This window comes from Myodes glareolus, chromosome 2 (assembly GCF_982192425.1).
Source record: "Myodes glareolus chromosome 2, mMyoGla1.1, whole genome shotgun sequence".
Lineage (NCBI taxonomy): Eukaryota > Metazoa > Chordata > Mammalia > Rodentia > Cricetidae > Myodes > Myodes glareolus.
Window position 1 is genome coordinate 131,697,299 of NC_142027.1, and position 21,290 is coordinate 131,718,588.

General features: G+C 50.8%; 1 protein-coding gene across 5 annotated transcripts in view; it reads right to left on the reverse strand.

Moving 5' to 3' along the window:
• Positions 1 to 549: 549 nt before the first annotated feature.
• Ssh1 (slingshot protein phosphatase 1) overlaps positions 550 to 21,290 on the reverse strand; it is a 52,243-nt gene continuing 31,502 nt past the window's right edge. For all 5 annotated transcript variants that reach the window (XM_085680666.2, XM_048450098.3, XM_087903716.1 and 2 more), the window contains 8 exons: positions 20,674 to 20,868; positions 19,327 to 19,420; positions 17,479 to 17,607; positions 15,326 to 15,372; positions 14,171 to 14,317; positions 12,611 to 12,811; positions 9,078 to 9,612; positions 550 to 6,638 (listed from right to left, as the gene is read on the reverse strand). In XM_085680666.2, coding sequence (XP_085536792.2) covers positions 5,424 to 6,638; positions 9,078 to 9,612; positions 12,611 to 12,811; positions 14,171 to 14,317; positions 15,326 to 15,372; positions 17,479 to 17,607; positions 19,327 to 19,420; positions 20,674 to 20,868 — 2,563 coding nt within the window. In that variant the 3' untranslated portion in view covers positions 550 to 5,423. The remainder of the gene's footprint in view (positions 6,639 to 9,077; positions 9,613 to 12,610; positions 12,812 to 14,170; positions 14,318 to 15,325; positions 15,373 to 17,478; positions 17,608 to 19,326; positions 19,421 to 20,673; positions 20,869 to 21,290) is intronic.

The following is a 21,290-nucleotide window of genomic DNA, read 5'->3' on the forward strand; positions in this document are numbered from 1 at the left end:
GTGCTGGGATTAAAGGTGGGTGGTGCACATCTTTCCAGCATTTGGGAGGCAGAGGCAGGCAGATCTCAGAGTTTGAAGCAAGTTTGATGTACAAGGTGAGTTCTAGGACAGCCAGAGTTACACAGAGAAACTGTGTCTCAAAACAAAACAAACAAAAAACAAAAGAAAGAACAAAACAAAAACACAAATATCTCAAGAAACTTTTTTTTTTTTTTTGGTAGAGGATGTCACTCTGCAGCGAGTCACTGTAAAGACCAGGCTGGCCTTGGACTCAGAAATCCTCCTGCTTCTACTTTCCAAGTGCCAGGATTAAAGATGTGTGTCACCACTGTCTAGCTTGAATTCTACTGGTCCAACCCCAGCCACAGGTGACAGGACTGGGAGGGAGAGCTCTGGGGTGGCTCCAGCGCTGCTCCTCTTTCAAGAAGAGACTTAGGAGGTGCAATAAATTTTAAAAAATAAAAGAATGCCAAGGATGACGGGGAAGAGCACAACGGAGGTCTTGGCAAGGGCTAGCGGCGGGGCCTCTGGCACACACGGACACTTGCATGACATTTATAAAGGAAGTATTTATTATTTTCATCACAAGAAGCACGCAGACTATATATACAGTACACACCAACAAAAGTAAAAAAAAAAGTGCACTATGCTTCTACTGCAAATTCACAGTACAAAAGATACTGCCTCTTAAATATATAATATAAAAACAATAGAAAAATCAAAGTTGTGATGTGACGCATGGGACCGACGGCAGCCTCTGCGGTGAAGAACGCAGTCTGACTGGTGTGGCTCCTCTGGGGTGAGCTGCACCCACAATCTGCTGCAAGGAGCTGAGGATATGGACAGGAGAACAGGGGTGTGAAGGGGACTAGGGGGTTACAACTGTGAGGGGTTAGGGGGAGGTACCAGGCTGTGGGTCAGGGATGCAGGGCCTGCACCACCTCCCAGATGCCTGGTAAACCAAATCACACCTTCATTGGCTACCATGGGCTGTGGTGTTTGCTGATGCCAACCTGGCCTGCAGGAACTCAACAGTGCCATTTCTGGCAGGCTCTGTAGTCACAAACCACAATGTCAACTGCATAGCAGAATAAACATAAGGGGGGGAGAGAAACTCAAGTCCTAATCTCAACCACCAGGACAAGACAAAGTACCCAGCACAACAGAGGAGAGCTGAGGAGCTGCGCATTAATACACAGTATTCGTAAACAGTTATTAAGGCACTCAATTGTCAAACAATAGCTACAGTGTAGAGGAGGCAGCTATCTTCTCATGCAGCAAGGCCGACAGCCAGGGCAGCAGAGGCTGCGCGGTTAGGACTCCTGCCCAAGTCAGGGACTGGAGGGACGGTGGTGTCTACTGCAAAAGGGAAAGACAAGGTGGTCACCCTTCTCCAGATGGCCCCCGGTGGCATCACTGCAGATGAGTCTAGGGTGACTTACTGCATAGCTAGAAGACACAGTATGTGATGAGAGAAATGGCACACACTGGGTTTGATCGGGCACACACACACAAAACGAATACACAAAGTATACACACAGAAACTTATGTATATACATGCATGCAGAGTGGACTCTCACACCCAACAAACAATAACAAAACAAGGGGCTTTGGATAGGGGAACATCAACGACCTTCACCTGGTCTTTATCATCAGCAGGAACTCGGGATGGGGACCAGGTCAGGTGATTCTGTGCCAAACCACAGGTAATGTATTTACCCTGATGGGGTTGTATGTGCCAAACTTGGCTCCATCCTGCAGCACCCTCTGGGCTTCTATGGGGCAGAGGGAAGGGCTTTAGATTAGCAGGGTTGGATATTCTGCTAGAGCAAGCTGTGGAACAGGAGCAGAACAGGCTAGGGCAGCGCAGCTCTCCGGGTACCTGTGAGTAACCTGCATGGCTGAGCCACAGGGATGCGCCGTGATTGACAGGGGTCTCCGCACCGAGGACGAGAGGGCTGGGGATGCAGAGGACACCTTGCTCTTAGCTCATGTAATCAGGCACCTAGACTGCCCACCCCCTCTACCTAGTATCCATCTCCCTTACACTTCAAGAAGCCTTCTGGGTTGAGGTAAGGAGAGGCCACCACAAGGTTCAAGCTGTTGGGAGGCTATGCAGGTGAGCAGAAACAAGGAGGGCAGCTGAGAACCTAGGGCATCAAGCTAGGGAGAAAGCTCTTCATTCAATGAAGACAATTCAATTCAGTGAAAATGGCAGTCATTAAAATCAGTGGCTTACGCTGCATAAATCCCTCTGCTTGCCTCATGTGCCTCTTCTGTGTGTACATAATTTGCTAAGATTACATACAAAGCATTAGCCACGCATGGATGAGTAGCTCACAAAGCAAACCTTTTTGGTCAGGGTCTATGTAGTCCCGGACTCAGTAATCCACCTGCCCCTGCAGAGGTTAAAGGTGTGTGCCACCAAGCCTGGCTGGAACAAACTTTTCGTAAGACAATGTGCAGTTGTCACTGCTGACGTGAGCCTGGTTTGGTAGGATAATTCCACAGAACCCTTTAGATTAAATACCAATCCACCTTGACAACAGATAGCTCAAACCCTCTAGGCCAAAACAAAAGCCATCAAGCCAGGGTCTCATTCTGGCGACTGGGGGGGGGGGGGGCGACACAGGGCGGCAGCACCCTGCTGGATGATATGCCAGTGTTTCTAAAAGAGGCATCAATTTGCCTGAAGTCAAAGGCCCACTTGAGTTGACCTTCCTCCTGTTCTTACTCTTTGAACAGAACAGGACAAACTGTGGTTTTCAAAACCCCGCCACCCTTACAGACGAGATTAGAGATCCGGTGGAAACCTATCATTACCAAAGCTAAGGAATTACACTGACATAAAAATTGATCCACCACACATGAAATTAAACTTGGTGACATCTGTTAAAGTTGGTCTTTTGAAAGTTTGCTTTTGTTGGCTAAAGAAGTGTGGAGAAGCCTACAGGGTCTCTGGAATAAGTAGTGGATAATCACTTTTTAAGGTGATTACCACTGACACTGGTAGGAAAACAAATACCTATAAAACAACATACATTTTTTGTTTGTTTGTTTGTTTTAAGATCCTGCCAGGGAGAATCTCTGAGCTAGAGGTTCACGAAGACCCTGCACTGATGAGGAGAGGACTAGCCTTGTTCCTGGAGACGAGCTAGGTATTCTCCAGGACGGGCATTTTGGGAGCCGCACTAACTCCAATCCATTCACTTTCAGGACACGGGCAGTCCTGGAAGGCTTTGTGGTCTTGCTTAGCTGGCTGAACCAGCCAACTGTAGGGCAGAGCTGTGGTCACCACCACAGGGACTCCGTCTGCACAAGTGGTGTGGTAACGGGAAAGGCTGGCATAGTTTGGGGCATGAGGAGGAAGTATTTGGTCTGTGTCATCCAAGAAGCAAAGGAAGCCTTCAAATATGTCTCCCTGCAGTACCACATGTAGTCCTGAGGCATCACGTGATCAGTCGGCAAGCTGGAGGGCCTGAGGAGATGCCTGAGTCAGGTGACATCATCCCTGTCAGGGTTACTATTTTTGAGGTAGGGCCACTTTGTGGTCCAGGTTGGCCTTCCACTCGTGAAGGACCTGTCTCAGTCTCCTGATGCAAGATAACAAGGCCACGCCACCACCACCAGCTTCATCTATCTCTTGACAAACACTTCAAGTGTAAAAACCAAACCTGGGGCATCCAGGGCAGGATGGGATTAGACCTGTAATCTTGGCATTTGGGAGGCTGAGGCAGGAGGACTGCTGGGAGGCTGAGGCCAGTTTGGCTTGTACAAAGGCAGGAGAGCCTTGCTGAGTTTGAGGCTTACAGTCTACACAGCAAGTCCCAAAGAGCCATGACAACCAAAACTAAATAGTAAAACCTTATCTGAAATTTTAAAAAATTAAAAAAAAAAAAGCAAGCCAGGTGATGGTGGCACACGTCTTTAATCCTAGGAGGGGTACTCTGGGAGGCAGAGGTGGGTGGATCTCTGTAAGTTATAGGTGAACCTGGTCTGTAGAGTGAGTTCCAGGACACCGAGGGCTACACAGAAAAAAAAAAAAATCTCGAAAAACCCAAACCCCCAATAAACCATTTCCACAGCAGAAACAAAATAAATCAGAAGTCATGCTCATCTCACAGGGCGGCACATCCTGGTCTGCCAATCACCAGACCAGGCCCTTCCTCTCTCCTGTCATTCTGCCATCACTGTATTCTTTATGGGCATCAGTTAAGGTCCCTGATTTGAACCTAGAGCCTTGGCCTCTTGTTGCATTGAGCTAACCTGTGCTAACACCTGTGTTGTGGCCCATATCGGAGAGCTGGAGAGGAGGGAGCAGTATTTTATGGACAGGAGGAAGAGGACCCACAAGTGACATGACCTTCCTCTCACCGGATGTAGAGATGGCACCTAATGAGCCTGGTGTGAGAGGGCGGGGGATGGTCAGAGTGTCTCAGCAGGATGACCCACACCCCAGACCCACAATCTCATGGATATGAGCTTGTCCCAATCCCAAACATAACGATGTCTTGTTAGCAGCAGACGTGGCTCGGTGATGCCTGGAGTTCTTCCTCATGACTGAGTGATGTAAGCTCGATGCTAGAAGCTGAGGACCCCCCATCCCCACCGTAGGTGCCAGGATGGAGGGTCACACAGACAACAGCCACTCGGTGCTTTCCTCTGATGATGTCACACAACTGTACCTGGGATGGTCAGGTTCAAAGTCTTGACATTTTTGGGGGACCTCACCCTCCAACCCCCACCTACGATTCTCTTGGAAAAACCCTTTCAGACACAGCACTGTTTCTCAGAACGAGCCTTGGTCATTGCTATTTTAAGAACAAAACACAGTGAGAACAGAGGTAGAACTTGTGTTGTTATCTGAGAATTCTCCCGTGAGGGCAGGGACGAGCTGGGGACATGGGCTGCAGCGACATCACCATGGCTCTTCTCTCACAGGCTGCACATTAAAATATTCTGCATGTACAGACTTATCTTCTCTCCACCAGGCTGGTCTAAAATTCACTATACAGCTGAGAATGACTTCAAACTTCCAACCGCCTCCAACTCCAGGAATGGGATTATAGGAGTGTGCAACCATGCCTGGTTTTATGGGGTGCTGGGGATGAAACCTAGGGCATGGTGCATGGTGGGCAAGACTCTAACAACAAGACACAGCCCCAGCCTGTGTGTCCACATCTTCCCATAGACAGGGCTTGAGGATCAGTGCTGTCTCCTGACTGAGAGTTTCCAGGTCGCCTAAGCCCCGTTCTGGGTCTCCTTCATGTGTGCTATGTTACTTGTTTGTCCCCTCTTCTCTTTGGCAAGAGTGAGGAAAGCCTGGGTGACCGAAGCTAACACAAATCAAGATGTGTGTGACGTGTGACCAGGACAGCATGAGAACCTCAACCACATGTCAGAATGTGGAATGCAGAACGTGCTCAGCTTTCATTCATCCCCGGCAGGTTTTTCAAGTTTCCTGGGACAGACTTCCCTGATGGTTTACAGGCTGCAGCGGGGTCCCTCGGCGTGGCCTGCGGTTCGTGCAAGAAGGAAGAGTGACCATACTTGGCATCCTGCGAGTCGGCGATGGTGGATGTGTCAGCCTCGCTGGACAGGTCCTCTGTGGAGAAGTTGAGACTTCCCAGCTTGGCGAGGGAGTGGGAACGTTTCAGTGGGGACGACACAGTGAGACCCGCCAGCCGGAGTCGCGTCTCGATCTCCTGCGCCCGCTGCTTCACCAGGCCTGGCTTTCCTCGGATACTGTGGATGCTGTCGCTGCTGGAGCTCCGGGTCAGGTTGGAACTCATGGAGGAGGAGGTGGGGGTGTAGCACACGGTCTTCAGGAAGTCTTTTGAGAAGTTACTGGTGTGATCTAGGCGGAGGAGGGTAGGAGTCGGGCTTTTCACCAAGGTTCCTTCTGGAGGTTTCTCATCAGCCCCTGCTTGGCTGCACAGGGCTAGGTGTCCAGGCTCCTGGCCCTCCTCAGGGATGCTAGCCTCCAGCCTGCTGGTGGCACTGTCCCTGCAGGTAGACGGTGAGTCTGAAGGCAGGCTCTTCAACCTCTCTAGTTCTTTGGTGTGCTTTCGAACCAAGCCCGCCTTCTGCAGCTGGATGATGGACTCCTGATGCTGCATCAGGTAGCTATTGGTGGTCGGCTTCTCTGCCTCATTACTGAACAGAAGCCTCAGGTCCTTAGCTGGCTTCGTTTCTTTCTTAGTTGACAATTCTTCCTTCATTGCTTCCATGTTGGCGGTGTTCTTATCACAGTGAGAATTCTTCAACAGGAGGGACTTTGGAAGGACTTTTGAGGTTTCTCTGGAAGGCTCTAGAAGGCCTGCTGGTGGTTCTGGGAAAGCCCCAGTTCCGGAGCCACTGATGTCTGGCTTCCTTGAGCCTGCTGGTGGTAAGAACGGAGGAGCATTGGCTGGACCAGAGGCCAGCCTCTCTGGAGCTTGGGACCTGCAGCTTGTGTGGGCCATCGGGGAAGATGTGCCATGGGGCAGGAAGGCTGGCTGGGTGCAGATGGCGGGAGCACTAGGGTCTTCATGTCGTTCTGTGGAGGCCTCAGGAGCCCCGCCAGCAGGGTACATGCAGTCAGCACAGGATGTGTAGGAAGGCTTCACTTTACTGAGGATTCCAAACACAGCATCGTGCTGCAAGTGACAAAAGCACCATGAGCAAGCGTGATCCCGAGCCAGAGACCAAAAGGACAAAGTGGGCCACTGTGGCAGGGATGCACAGGGATGGCCGGCACTGTGTGTATGTGTGTGTGTGTGTGTGTATGGGGGTAGTGCTTTCATTTGCACTATCATTGCATTTCAGGATTCAAGACTGTCTGGAACACACCGATCATGAGGAACAGAGGTTCTAGAGGCCTAAGGGATGTTGGTCTTGACTTTCCACAAGTCAAAATGATGACCTGGGTGAACCTTAAGTCACGTGGCAGGGACAGAGCCTAGGACCTCCCTTCTCAGTCCGTCTCTGCCATCAGTCAGGTTGACCCTTCCCCGGCCATGGTCTGGTCTGGAAAGCAGGGGGCACTGGAGAAGAGAGAGACAGGGCTGGAGAGCTGGCTAACGCTCTTTCAGAGGACCTGAGTTCAGTCCCAGCAGCCACGTCAGACAGCTCACAGCGTAACTCCAGCTGCAGGGTAGCCAATGCCTCTGGCTCCCCAAAACGCTGGCACGCATGCATATAAACCCACACACTAACACATAATTTAGAATAAAATTTAAAAGCCAAACAACTAGAATTTAGAAAGCAAATTAACAAAAACAAAGCAGCATAGAAAGGAGGTTCTCTCTGGCAGAGGTGACTGCGCCCAGGGTAACTGTACCCTAAATACAGAGTCCTTCCTGGTCAGCCCAAAGCATAACTTGGGGACCATCAACCTGTCATGGTCATTATAATCTGGACTTCCTCCAACTCAAACACATCTAACTACATGTTACACCATCTTCCAAGGACATCACTTGCCTTTTGGTCACTGGGGCCTCAGTGAATGGGACAAGGACTTTTCTTTGCCCTCCCTGCCAGGACAACCCTGTACCAGCTCAAAGGCCAATCAATGATGATGAAGGTGAGAAGCATAAGGGTGGCTTTCCCAGCTGCCTGACTGGGAGAGCCCATAGCTAGCAGAAAGGAGCCTTTCGGGTGACGGCTGTGGAGGAGTCTCAATTCTGCCACGATTCCAAGACGTTAATACCATTCTGTGTAGCCAAGTCCAGTCTCGGGCTCACAGGCTCTGCTGTCACCTATGCCTCTACTTAAGGAGTCCCCTGTGCTTCCCTGTGTCACCAACATGCCAGAGAGGCCTCAGCCACTCCCGTCGGCATCTTTCGCCGCTGCTGCACCACGACAGGCTCATGCAGCTCCTGCCCCTCACATACCGAATTCTCTACCCAGATCCCGCCTCTCAGTACAGCACTGCTTCTCAGCCTGTCCCCAGCAAGTCGCCCTCCATCAGGCATGAATGCTCTACCACCCCTCTGAGTCAAGCTCTGTTCTGTTGTGCCCTCAAGTGTGCCTTCCCTTCACCCCATACAAAACAGGAACCCATGCCAGCCCGGCACACCAGTTAACAAAAGGAGTCAGGCATTCAAATGGCTGCTTGTCTCCAGGTTCAGTCCTGCTGGGTCCTGGTGCTGAGTCCACTGAGCCCTTACCCTACCCAAGCTGCCCTCCTGGTCACCATTCAGTGACTCACAGTCAGGCCGCTGGGGCTAACCACAGCACCACTGGCCCAGACAAAGGCATTTTATATCATCTGTCCTCTCTAAGGGAAGTGGTGGGCAGTGGGGGGAGGCATGTAGTTCCTTTCTGGTCTGGAACATATTTCATTACTTAGAGGCCGGCAAACAGATGAACCGCCCAGTGTGGTTAGGTGTTTTTCTGTTTTGTTTTCGCTTAGCATTGGAGCTGAATGTTAATTACAAATTAACTTTCTACTTCAGTGTCTCCCCGAGAGTCTTCAATGCAGTCATGGCAAAGGGACAGAAAGTTCCAGGTCTTTGGTGAGTACTGGCGAGGTAGACAGAAACCACCACCACCACCACCCCCGCCCCAGGTCATGGCTAGATGCTGGAAGAGGGAAGATATACAGGGTGTTGGAGTGAAGGCTCCCTGGACATCATCCCCCAAGGATGGCAGCTATAAGGGACACAAGGAGCAAAGCACTAACGTGAGATGCAAGATGGACAGCACTGTTCTTCTGTCACATAACGGAGCATCAGGAAGGGAATGCTACCTCTGGGACTTGTTTCAAAGCCATCTAAGGTGAGAGAGTTGGGGGGCTGTGGCAGGTCAGAGATGAATCAGGAACATCACATATCGATGCAGGGGTGAACTGGGGTGATGAAATGAGTTGGAAGCCCCACCATGGATGAGGGGGGTATCACAAGGCTTACGTATCCCTTACACAAGGCCTATCCACTAGCGAGGCACATGCTATACAGGTGGTAACAGTATCCTCCTGAAATAAACCCCGTGGGATGAAGTGAGAACTGCAGCCCTGCAGGGTGGGTCAGGAAGGAGCTCTGTGGGGTGGGGTAGAAGTGGCATGGCATGCCGCTACCACAATAGTCCCCGCCTACCTCGAAGTCATCCGGGCAGCTCCTCTTGCTGTTGTTATTGTTTAGGTTTTCCTGGTCAAGCTGGGTGGAGGCCCGCCTCCACCTCCCCGTTCTCTGGTCACACTTCTTCTCCACCTCGCTGGCCTGCGGCAAGGAGCCACCGCGGGCTTTGGGGCTCCCGAACTCTAGTTTCCTCTTTACATCCTTTTCACAGTGCCTGGCTCCTTCTTGGGAATGCTGGACCAGTTTGTGCACCTCCACTGGCTGAGCGGCGTCCTCCAGTAGAGCATCCCGCTCCAGATCCTCTAAGTGGACCAGGCTGCCTGCGTCATCGTGGTGGGGGAGGAGGAGGGGATCTGAGAGTCTTCGGAAACAACAAGGGAGAGAGGGTCCTCCTGGGGCCTGGCTTCCTGCAAGCCCGGGCTGGGTGGTGTCATCCAAGCATGGCAGCCGGGTGTCCAGGGCATCATCCAGGGTCTCTGGCAAGAACTCACTGGGCTCTGCTGCGGGGCCATCGGCAGGCTGCTGGCGCCACAGCTTGTTGTGCCGTTGCTTACTACAGGAGAAAGAGCAGGCGGTGAGCTGAGGGGACAACACCAGCAGGCCCTAGCAGGAAGGCGGGAGAACAAGTAGCGGACAGCCTGCCTCAGACGGGTGCAGTGGGCAGAGCCCCCCTTCGTCCATTCTCCAGGGCACACAGGGATGACCACGGCCGACATGAGAGAGAAGCCTTTTGGCTTTCCCTTTACCGTGTGGGGACAATGGTGGCAGATGCGGTGGGAGTTTTGCCTGGAGGTCCTTTTGTCTTCATGTCTGTGTCTGTCTTACCGTGTGAATCTGGTCAAGTCACTGATGGTTCTCACCTAGTTTCTGTGACCCATGAGAGTAAGCATCATGTGAGAAAACTCAGGGGTCACAGCAGAGCGAGTGTCACGTTCTCTGCACACCAGTGTGTCGAGGCCAACACTACCGTACTGGGGAAGATTTCAGAAAACTTCTAAGTATTTGTTTCAGGCAGAAACTAGAGGTCCATTTTTAATGATTTCCTCTTTTCTTCTTCTTCTTTTTTTTTTTTTAAGAATCAAGATCTGTGTAGCTCAGGCTAGCTCCAAACTGATGATGTAGCCAAAGCTACCTAAGTTCTACCTCTTCCTTCTAATTGCTGGAACTATATCCTGGCTTGAAAGAATTCTTCTGATGTTTCTATTATTACTTTTCATATGGAGATGGGCAGATATGTAAGCACTCTATCATTGGGTTACATACCTAGCCTATGGCATTAGAAAGACAGTTATTTTTTACAGAATCTTGAGAATTTCATACCATATATTTGATCATATTCACCCCACCTTCCACTGCCCCCAGATTGTGTCTTTTTTTTTTTTTGAGATGGAGTTTCTCTGTGTAGCCCTGGCTGTCCTAGAACTCACTTTGTAAACCAGGCTGTAAACACTGAACTCAGAGATCCACCTGCCTCTGCCTCCCAAGCGCTGGGATTAAAGGCGTGCACCACCACTACCAGGCCTGGTATGTCTTCTTTTTTAAAATAGGCTTCTGAGCCCAGTTTGTGTTGCCATTACTCATGGGTGTAGGGCATCCACGAGAACATGGGTGACCCAGGCACCTGCCCCAGAAGCAATTAACTGTCAACAGTTGCTAAGTTAGGGGCAGGGGCTGGCACTGTTTTTATAACACGCTTGGTGGTATGAGCCAAGAATAAAAGAGAGAAAAAAACTTTACAGTGACAGAGGCGGTCAGCTAAGGTCACCTCCACCTCCCAAGAACTTGGGAATAAGATCCGCACTGTGGGGGTGCGAGGGTGAGCAGCAACACCCACTGGAGAAGCTGCTCTTCGGTCACTGTCCCTTTCTCCGTGGGCGCCACGCCGTGAAACCACGTCAGACCCTCGGCGAGGCTGTGGCTGGGAAGGCGTCAGGTGACCTGAGGGAGAGCAGTAGCTTTTCTCCCTCTTCCTCCTCCCATTGACTAGGGACCTAACAGAGTCTCCGAATGACATCAAACAATCCAGAGGTGGCTGTGGTGGTTCTCCGAGCCTGTTCATCCCTGCCGGAGCAGTCCTTCCCTAAACCTGTCCTAGGAACTGAAGGACTCAGCCTCTGGATTCCCAATACCAGTCAGAAATGATCCAGGTGGCAGCTTCTAAACAGACTGGACATGGAGCAGGGAGAAAGTTGGTCCCCAGATCCTGGCATCTGCCCCAGCAGCCTGGGGTGCTGGGGAACCCTCACCGCCCTGACAGGGACCCCAGCAACAACTGCTCTCTCCTGTGGCAGTCAACACATGTGGGTGTAAATCTCTCTCAGCACCCGGAAGCCAACTATGACAGGAGACAAATTGCCCTTTCAGCGCTGGCCCCTTCTGCTCACTTGTGAAATGAGAAGCCAAAACTTACTTAGAGGTGGGAGACAGATTCAGTAGTGACATTTATTAACTTACCAGCTTGTCAAGGACCTGGACTGACTGCTCGTGCAATCTCAGAGCCCTGCCACTTTGAAAACTGCACTAAGCTGTCCATCTTGACTTTTACACACTCACAACAGCACACTACGATCCGTCTCCGTAACTGTGCACAGCACACAATACCGGCCACCACACTTGAACTGTCCCCTCTCCAGCCTTTGGTCACCAACACCACATTCTCCATCTCTAGGGACCTCATACAAGCATGGGGCCACAGTTTTTCCTGATGGCCCCGAAATTTGTTCAGGGTGTACCACATATGTCAGAATTTCCCTTTTCTTCCTTTTTGATGGGGCAGGAAGGAGATGGAATCTTGATATTTGGCAGAGATTATTAGCTTTGAAGTTCTGGGGCAGACAGTCTTCTAGCTTTAGTTCCCCAAGCAGTGTGGCCTACGATCAGGAGCTTTTTCATCTGACTCTAACTGCCTTTCTTTGGTAGGCAGAGGAAGATTCCTATACACACTCCCTGCTTGTTTATCCACCCATCCACCAAGGGACTCGTGGGCGGCCTTCCCTGGGCTACTATGAATTATACTGCCATCAACACAACTCTCTGAGTCCTCAGATTTCCAGGCTCCTGGGTATACACGGTGGAGCGGAGTTTTTGGATCATGCAACGGTCCTCCTTTTAGGTTTCTGAGGGACCATGAGCATCTGATACCTGGGTGTTAAATCCTTAACCCAGAAGAGGGGACTGGGCTTGGGGAAGGTTGCCAGGCTCGCCTGCGGTGAACCAGGCCTCTTCAGTCCCTGAGTTTGGCGTAAAGAAGGTGCTGAGGAAAAGAATGTGCTCAGGATCACATCACACACCAGGACATGCCCTGGATGGGCATGTAGGCACCTTCCCTTGCTCAGCAAGAGAGTTTCTACAAGTGCCAACAAAATCAAAACGGATCCCTCCTGGAAACCACTAATCACAACCCCAACAATAGCTGCTCTTTCTCCACGCCAGCTCCCGAGAGGCTGGTTTCCAGTTGTGGAAGCTCCTGCCAGGCTGACAGGAGAAGAGCGGAATGCCCAGACTGGCCTGGCCAGCTTGGTATGCCAGTCTGCCTCTAGGAGCATACTCACCTTGCATCCAGGATGCCTTCATACTCAGACAGCTGCCTCATAAAGCCTGCGTTGGGCCGCGCGATGCTTCGCTTCTGCTTCACATAGTTGTACGCTTTCTCCAGGGGCCAGCCAAATTCCTTCATTGCATAGGCTATGACCGTGGATGCAGATCGGCTGACGCCCATTTTGCAATGGACCAGGCACTTGGAATGATTTCTTCTGCAGGGATTTGGGGTGGGGGTTAAGAGCAAGGATTAAGAGCAGCCCCTGACTTACCACTCGGGTTTTACTAACTAATTTCATTTTTAAAGTTACCGCATAGTTCCAACCTTCTCTGCCCTAATGTTTATGGAACAGATCTCACACACCCTCTAAAGGAAATAACTTTGCTGTGAAATCAATTAGCACACAATGGGAGAACAGATGAATCCGCATGGCCTGGCCCAACTTTGCAGGGCCTGCTTCCAAACGGTCTCCCCCGTTGCTGGGACAAGTGAGGCCACCTACAGTTGCTTCCAGGACCGCACCCGGACAGTCCAGCTGCTACAGCAGATGGAGGCCCTGAATGAGCTACTGTAGAAAACGGGGTCAGCGAGGCAAAAATGCTGCACCCTGGGGAAAGAGTGAGCACCTGGAGGGAGCACAAGGATGACAGCAACCTGGCCAGAGAACCACTGAGCCGGGGAGGATGGAGCCAATCGATCCGGCTACTTGTAAGAAGCCAGTGCTGGCCTGGGCACAGCTGATTTACCAGATACACAGAGACAATGACCCTCTCCCTGATGGAGAGGGTGAAGACACGACAGGCTGGCAGAGGCTGCACCTGGGAGGCTGAGGTGGAGAAGCAGGCTCGTTTCCGACATTAGGGTTTCAATCCCATCCCCACAACACTGTTCCTCCCTGCCTTCTACATTCACAAGCAAGGAGTCTGGAGTCTGTGCCCTGGGAAAGCAAGAGAAGTGGCATTTGGTAAGGACACCTTGTAGCTTTGACTGGGAGACTCCAACAGAAGAGGGTTCTTCTCCACAGCACAGGGTGGGAGCGGCAGGGTGACACCTTTGCTTTGGACTTCAATGTAACAGTTGCTCCAAAAGAGAATAAGAAGGGGGCTGGGGCTCAGGAAGTGTGGAGAGGGCCTCATCTTGGGACTGCCCATCTAGGCACACAGGAACATGGAACTCCCCCTGTATTCTTTGGGGAGCTGTCCAAGAGTTCTAGGCCCAGCATGTGCAAGGCCTTTCCAGGATGCCCCAGAGAGCTACCTAGTGGCACTTGGTATTGGACGCTGGCCTGGAATCAGAGCTGATGAAAACTGGGTTCGATGTCACAACCACGGGCAGGTGGGAGAGAATACGAAGGCACACTGTGGACGAGGCCAGTACTTGCCTGTTCACTTTGGTGCCTGGTGTTCTGTTGCTAAAACCAAAGGCCGACCAGACAGCAAAGCCTCTCCCGGCACTGGGCATCTGTATCCATGACCACCTACCCCAAGAGCACGGCTGCCTACTTCCACGTCATCTAGCCTGCTTCTCGTTTCTGCCCACCTGTCCCTTCTCAGACAATTTCCCAAACACTCACTTCGCTTTGTTTATAAAATGATAGGCTTCGTTCCAGTGGGCGAGGAGGTCTGTGGTCTCCTCATCGTAGACTCGGATGTTATGGTATGCAAATAAGCCAGGGAAAAAATTGTCTATTTCTCTAGTGACATTTAAAATGTAGTCAACCCTGCAGAAAAAAGAAGCAAATAGCCTACAGAATCTGAATGAGGAGCAAGGAAAACAAATTCACAAAAAACTGGCAGAGAAAGTCAATTTCTATACACACACTACAGGGCGTATGTTCCTAATGAAACTGGTTTTGCTTAACAGTCATTTTCATGTGTTTCCTCCACGTGACAAGAATGTATTACTTTTTAAAAATGCCATACAGAAAAGAAGCCTCTTCTCTCTTCTCTAAAAGGCAGACTCTGTCCTTCTATTACTCATGCTCTAGATGAGACACCCGCTAACTCAAACCCCACGGCCCCTCACCCGTAACCAATACATTCATTTCTAGAAAACCAAAACAATTTTGGTAATTGGAAATGTCTCAAATAGGTTTCACCATAAATGACAATGAATCACGTATTTACTCCCGGTAAGATGGAAGCATAAAGTCTAGCCTCTCAATGACGACCACTCTGCTGACCGGAAGTCCTAAAGATGTATTTTAAGCTCTGTTTAGTCTCGGTTTTCAGCTGCAGTAAGTTCCAGAAGGCCAGCAGACACATCAGGCCAACCACAGAATGGTGATTTTGTAGCTGTCACTCCTGCTGCTGAGCATTTCTCAGAGACAGCGGGGAGTATCAGTCACAAGATTCCACCAGGCACCAAGTATTGCCCGGAGCGGTTCAGTTTTCAGAGTTGCTGATGGACCAAAAGATCAACAGAGATATGTGTCCACACTCGGGTTCTAAGCAATTCTGCTGGGGAGTGAGGCTGTGGCTGTGGGAGCGAGCTCGGAGCCTGTCCAGGGCCAGGCTGGCCTCCATTCCACAGTGTGATCAAGCTGTTCTTGGATCTCTCCACACCCCAGGAAAAATCCCTCTGGGTAGCAATCTGAAGCACATGAGATGCTCCAGCCACTGCAGAGACCAGGCTGAGGCAGTCAGAGTGGGCCAGCAGTGTCTTAACCTCCACAGAGTAGCAATGCCTACACTGCCTAGAGAGATGGGGGAGAGGGGAGCAGACTCACCCTGAGCCCTGCAGTTCTTCCAGATTGGATGCATTCCACTCGGAGCCCTGGGGGACAGACCACACAAACCCCTGTGAGTGTCACAGAGCTGCTTGTGGGATGCACAGGGGCCCTGACAGTGGAGACTCAGCCTCAGAGCAGAAAGAAGGACCAGAAAGAATCAGGAGAGGCAGGAGTCTAAGAGAAAGGTGGTCTTCTTCCCCCTATTTCATGGAAACCTGCTTGACATCCCCATATCTTCTTAGCCAGCATGGGTACAGCCACCACAGGCAGTGACGTGAAACCTCACCATCAGCTATGGGGGGGAGGGGCTACTCCCTTTCCTGGCAGGTATTTTGGTATTAATTCTAAAATTCCCACCCTCTGATCCTGAGGGACCCAAAGGTCTACTAGGATGGAAGCAGTAAGATGAACGGCAACAGATCCTCAGGATGGGCACCTCACAAGAAACCATGCCAGTGCCAAGTAGCAGAGGCAGGAGGATTGCCATGAATTTGAAACTGAAGGCCAATCAGGGATATACAGTGAGACCTTTTCTCAAAACAAAACAAGCCGGGGTGGGGGTAGTGAAGGCCTTTAATCCTAGCACTTGTGAGGCAGAGGCAGGTGGATCTCTAGGTTCGGGACCAGGTCAGCCTGGTCTACACAGTGAGTTCCAGGATAGCTGGGGCTACATAGAGAAACCCTGTTTCAAAAGCCAAAATCCAACCCGGAAATAAATAAATCACCATGTTAGTGTGAGGAAAGATGGAATAAGCCAAGAGGAACACGACCTATGAACCCGAGCAGAGAGGGCACCGTCTCTATTTCTACACAGGCATCAGAGAAACCCAGTGTTCGGGGCTTGGGTTCTAATTCTAATACAACAAGAAACTAAAAAATGGAAAAATCAACACATCAAAATGCTATGCGTGACTACCTCAGTGTGGGAGATTGGGAATAGCCTTACTCTTCTCAACTGTCTATAGAATGCATGACTGGATACTTTTATACTTTTACAAACTGTATCATTAAAAACTCCTCTATTCCCGATCTTTCAAGAACACAGAAGAAAAACATGAAGAAGCAATCGCTGCTCTGGAAATGCAGTCTACAGTCCTGGCAAGCATGTTCTGCTATCTCTATCTCCTGCCGACTTTCTCTCCTGAGCTTCCCAGGTCCTTTGACGATGTTGGCTGGCATCCTGCAATGTAAGCTGGATTTTCGTATCTGAGGGTCAGTCTCAACCATAAAAATCTCTCATGGAAAGAATGACACAAGGCACCAAGAAGCCCCATGACAGCTTGGAGCCTTCTGGCCATGCTCACCACCTAGTGGAGAGAGCAGAGGGAGGGCCTTCCCATTGCTCTCAGGTAGGCCTGCCAGCACACCTGTCTTTCAAAGTTACTCAAACACATGCACTGACATCTCATGGATAAAGCATGAAATCTAATCATGTAGGAAGACTCACATATAAACAAGAACATAAAGATGCATTCAACGCTCAGGAGGCTGAAGCAGAAGATCACAAAGTCTGGGCTAGCGTGAGCTTCGTATGGAGCTAGCTCCTGTCTCAAAAGCCCTGTGTTCCCACTAAAAGCCCACATATGTGTGTGCGTGTTTATGTATTTATGGAGACTGAAGTTGTCCCCCTCAGTGGCCGAAGCCACTTCCTTCAGCTCCTGTAAGAGACATTCCTCTAACCGTAGTTTCCATTCCATTGATTACAAAACCAGGCCTACAGAAACTGCACTCGTCACCTCCAGAATGTGTCTTGTTGAACCATCACAATAACCCCATGAAGGACAGAGGCAAGATGACTCACCACGGGCCGCAGGGCAGGTGAGGTGGAGGGGACCTTGGCCTTGCTAGGTCTGACTGTCAACTGGACTTCATGATCCCCTGGCTGACTTTAACAACCTGCTTGCCTGTGAAAACTGGTCAGCTGCCTTCTATAGATTTACGGCAGGAAGACACTGAGCTGGAGGGGCAGAGGCAGGGCGGGTGACACCACGGGGTGGATCCTTCGGTGGGCTCTGGGAACAGGGCTCAGAGGGGAACAGCTCAGCCACTTGTATTTCAGATAGATGCTAAGTCACGGCTCTGGGGCTTCCTAAGCATGTATCTGTGGGCGTGGTTTCCAAACCAGATCCACCAGAGGCAGGGACTCTTACAAGATAAAGATGGTCGAAGATAAGGGAGGGCTTGTCCATCTGGCCCAAGATGAGCAACATCTCGTTATCGATGAACTCCTTGAATTCTTTCAGGTTGCAGTTCATTTGCTTCTCCAGCTCATTGCGGATCTGTGGGCAGGACAGAGCAGACGTGATGCTGGGGCGGAACATATTAAGAGTGATCTGTTCAAAGAACTGTGCACCTCTGTGCAGTGCTGTTTAAAAAAAGGGTAAATGTGACTTCTTTCTTTTGTCCAGGATAATGTGTTCAGACACAGGATCACATCTGTGTGGTGGCGGGCACTGTGTCCAGGATAATGTGTTCAGACACAGGATCACATCTGTGTGGTGGCGGGCACTGTGTTCAGGATAATGTGTTCAGACACAGGATCACATCTGTGTGGTGGCGGGCACTGTGTCCAGGATAATGTGTTCAGACACAGGATCACATCTGTGTGGTGGCGGGCACTGTGTCCAGGATAATGTGTTCAGACACAGGATCACATCTGTGTGGTGGTGGGCACTCACACTTCAGCTCCAACCTAACCCGACAGGAGGAAGCCCAGTATTTTCAACAAGGAAATATTTTTTTTCCTAAAATCTTTTCTACTGTGTTTAAAGCTTTCACTTTCACAATTAGGTACCAAAACTGCTGCAGTGAGAAGGTGAAGTCACTTTCCTGTTGAAGGTGTCACAGCATGACTGCTCAAAGTACTAATCAATTAAAGATGAAGATTTATGGTTGAGACTGGAAGACTGAGGTCAAGGCAAGTCTAGGGAATGCATGGTGAGTTCCAGGCCAGCCGGACTCACAAACACCAAAATAAATAAATATATAACACTTTAAACTTCCTGTAATTTGTTGCATTCTTCAAATTAAAGCAAATGCCAGGACCATCAGGACGGCTCAGCAAGTAGGAGAGCTAGGAACAAAGCCCAACTGCCTGAGTTCAAGCCCCAGGATCTACACAGCGGAAGAACAGCAACTCCGGCAAGCTCTTTCCCCCTCTCACACATGCGCTGTTCACCCCCCGCCCAACCGGCCCCAATTAAATATATAAGTAAATACAATAGCTTAAAACATTTTAAAGATTTTTATTTCATGAAACCGGGTCTCACTATGTAGTCCTGGCTGGCCTGGAACTCATTATGTAGACCAGGCTGGCCTTGAAGTCACAGAGAATTTCTGTCTGAGTGCTAGGATTAATGGTGTGTGGGCCCCCCCCCACCCGCCGCCACAGCCTCTAGATTTGTTTGAGGGTTCTGCCTGTAGGTATGTCTGTGCACCGCCAGCACGCAGTACCTGTAGAGGCCAGCTGAGGGCATCAGATCTCCTGGATATGGAGTTACAGATGGCCGTGAGCTACCATAAGGGAATAGAACAGAGCTAATATCTTGACCAAGGAGCCATCTCTTTAATGCCCACAGCATCTCCCTTCCCCAAGCAAGGGACAAAAAAAACTGATCAAGGAGAGCTTAAAAGTTAGAGGAAGCAGTCTGAGATGGCACAAGGCCGGGGGTGGGGGGGGGCACAAAAAGCAGAAAAGGGCATGGAAGGCTGAGGTTCCCTGGATGAACCTAGGACCTTCTACAACTTCCCCAGGGCTCAGAGAGGGCCGACAGTCTGCCCATGATCTCTGGAATCAGACTGAAGTCTAACTCTAAGCCTGGGTCCTCCACAGCCCTAGTGCCACCACAGGGCAAAATGCAGGGATGCCTCCAGAGCGGACAAACGGATTGTGTGCAAACACTGGAAGGTACCGGGCTGACCTCTGCTGGGAACCTGGCAAGACAAACACACGTAAGGGGCTTGGGCCTGCTATGGGCAGGGGGACGGCGGTCTCTTACTTCCTTAGAAGTCACATTTTCAAGGTCCTGGCTCATCATGATGCTCCGGAGCTTGGCTTTAATTAGACGCTCAGTTCTTTCCCCCTCAGTTGGCCTAGGAAGAAAACGTACAGAAAGTTGCAGAACTCTGAGAAAGCAATCTCAGACGGACGTCAGACCCTCACGGTCTAACCTCGGCTGAGTAGGCACAGGTTATTGTGGGTGTGTGTACAGTGTTTGGAGAAGTAGAGAAGCTCCATCTCCAGTCCCCACAGGAGCCCCGCGTGGAAAGAGAGCAGGCCAATGGGCAGAGGCTCCTCACAGACCACATGCTGTAACTACCTACACCCTACACCGCTGGGCCATCTCCACCTGCCACTCCTACCTGGGGCACTGCTGCCCCATGAGTCCTCACGTGAAATCCAAGTCTGTGAGTCCTCATAACGTCTGCATGCCAGCCCTGTTAATTAACTCCTAGGGTCACGGGGACTGGGACAGTCCTCCCCCCAGTGACTTCAAAAGCCTCAAATGGCCATCATCATTTCATCTCAAGAATTCTTGGTGGCGTCTGGCAGTCTGAGCAACTCTTCTCCTAAAACTAGTCTCCCAGCCGACACCTCCCTGAGGGAGTGGGACCCTGACCCCTGAGAAGTCAGAGAATGTGGCCTGAGTCACTTTCTCTGTTGGGGAAGTTGTGAAGGCAAACAGTCCTCTGGACCAAGGCATCAACACAGCGGGCTGAGTTTGCTACTACCAGCCCATGGGGACACAGTCTGAGCACTGAGCACAAACAGGAGGGGCAGCCAGGGTGGCGTATTTCTGTGGTGATCTGACTGAAGTGCAGGGTCATGCCTCACAAACGCACCCATCAAATCCACTATTGTAAAGGGGGAACATGCATGCGAGAGAGAGGGAACGCGCACAAACCCTTCTTTTAGAGAAGCATTTCTCAACCTGTGCGTGTGGGGAGACCCCTTTAGGGGCTGAATGACCCTTTCACAGGGGTCACCTAAGACCACTGGAAAACACAAACATTTACATCATGATTCATAACAGCAAAACTACAGTTATGAAGTAGCATCATAAATAATGTTATGGTCGGGGTCACCACAACATGAGGAACTGTGTTAAAGGTTGCAGTGTCAAGAAGGTTAAGAATCATAGACTCAGGTAACAAGTTCTACCTGAAAACCTGTTCTAAGAAGGGGCTGCAGGGAAGCATGACCTTGAGACAACCCAGTGTTGAGCAGTGTGACCTTGAGAAGACCTGGTGCTGAGTGGTATGACCTTGAGAGGACCCAGTGTTGAGCGGTGTGACCCTGAGAGGACCCAGTGTTGAGCAGTGTGGGAGGCAGCCCCGGTGCATACTTGTCCACAAACAGGGCTGGGGAGTCGGGTCTCGTGGACTCCAGATCCTGCATGGCATTCCACTCATTGATGCAGCTCTGCTCGGAGCCGATGCAGCTCTCATAGTAGGTGGCCCAGATGAGCGCCACCCCACCAGGGAAGTAGTTGTGCCTCCGTGCCACTTCACAGGCCTTGTGAAGCACTTGGAGGGCAGACCTGGGGGAGGAGAGAGAAGCTCAGGACCAGGAACTGGGTTCTGCAGCTTGCAAAGGGTACACTTCCATGGTAGTGGGATGGGCACTCGGAAGGGACTCCCTGCCCACACGGCAGTCAGGTACAACTATTAGCTCCCAGAGGCTGTGTCAACTAAACTCACAGCGGACAGGATATCCCTCATCCTTTCCAAAGAAGTAAATAAACACCAGCAGCAGGCACACCCCATAGTCTCTAACTCTTCCAAGCTGGCTGGGTCACATTCCAGCAACCAACTCCAAAAGATGCCAGATCTGCTTCTGAAGTCACAGCAACCTGCAACACAGACAGGGCTGTACTCCAGGCATCTAACGGTGGGGAAGAAAGGTCTCTAAAGAACAGCAGAAATTCCTGAGCCCACCTGTGGACCCCCCCCCCCCCCCACC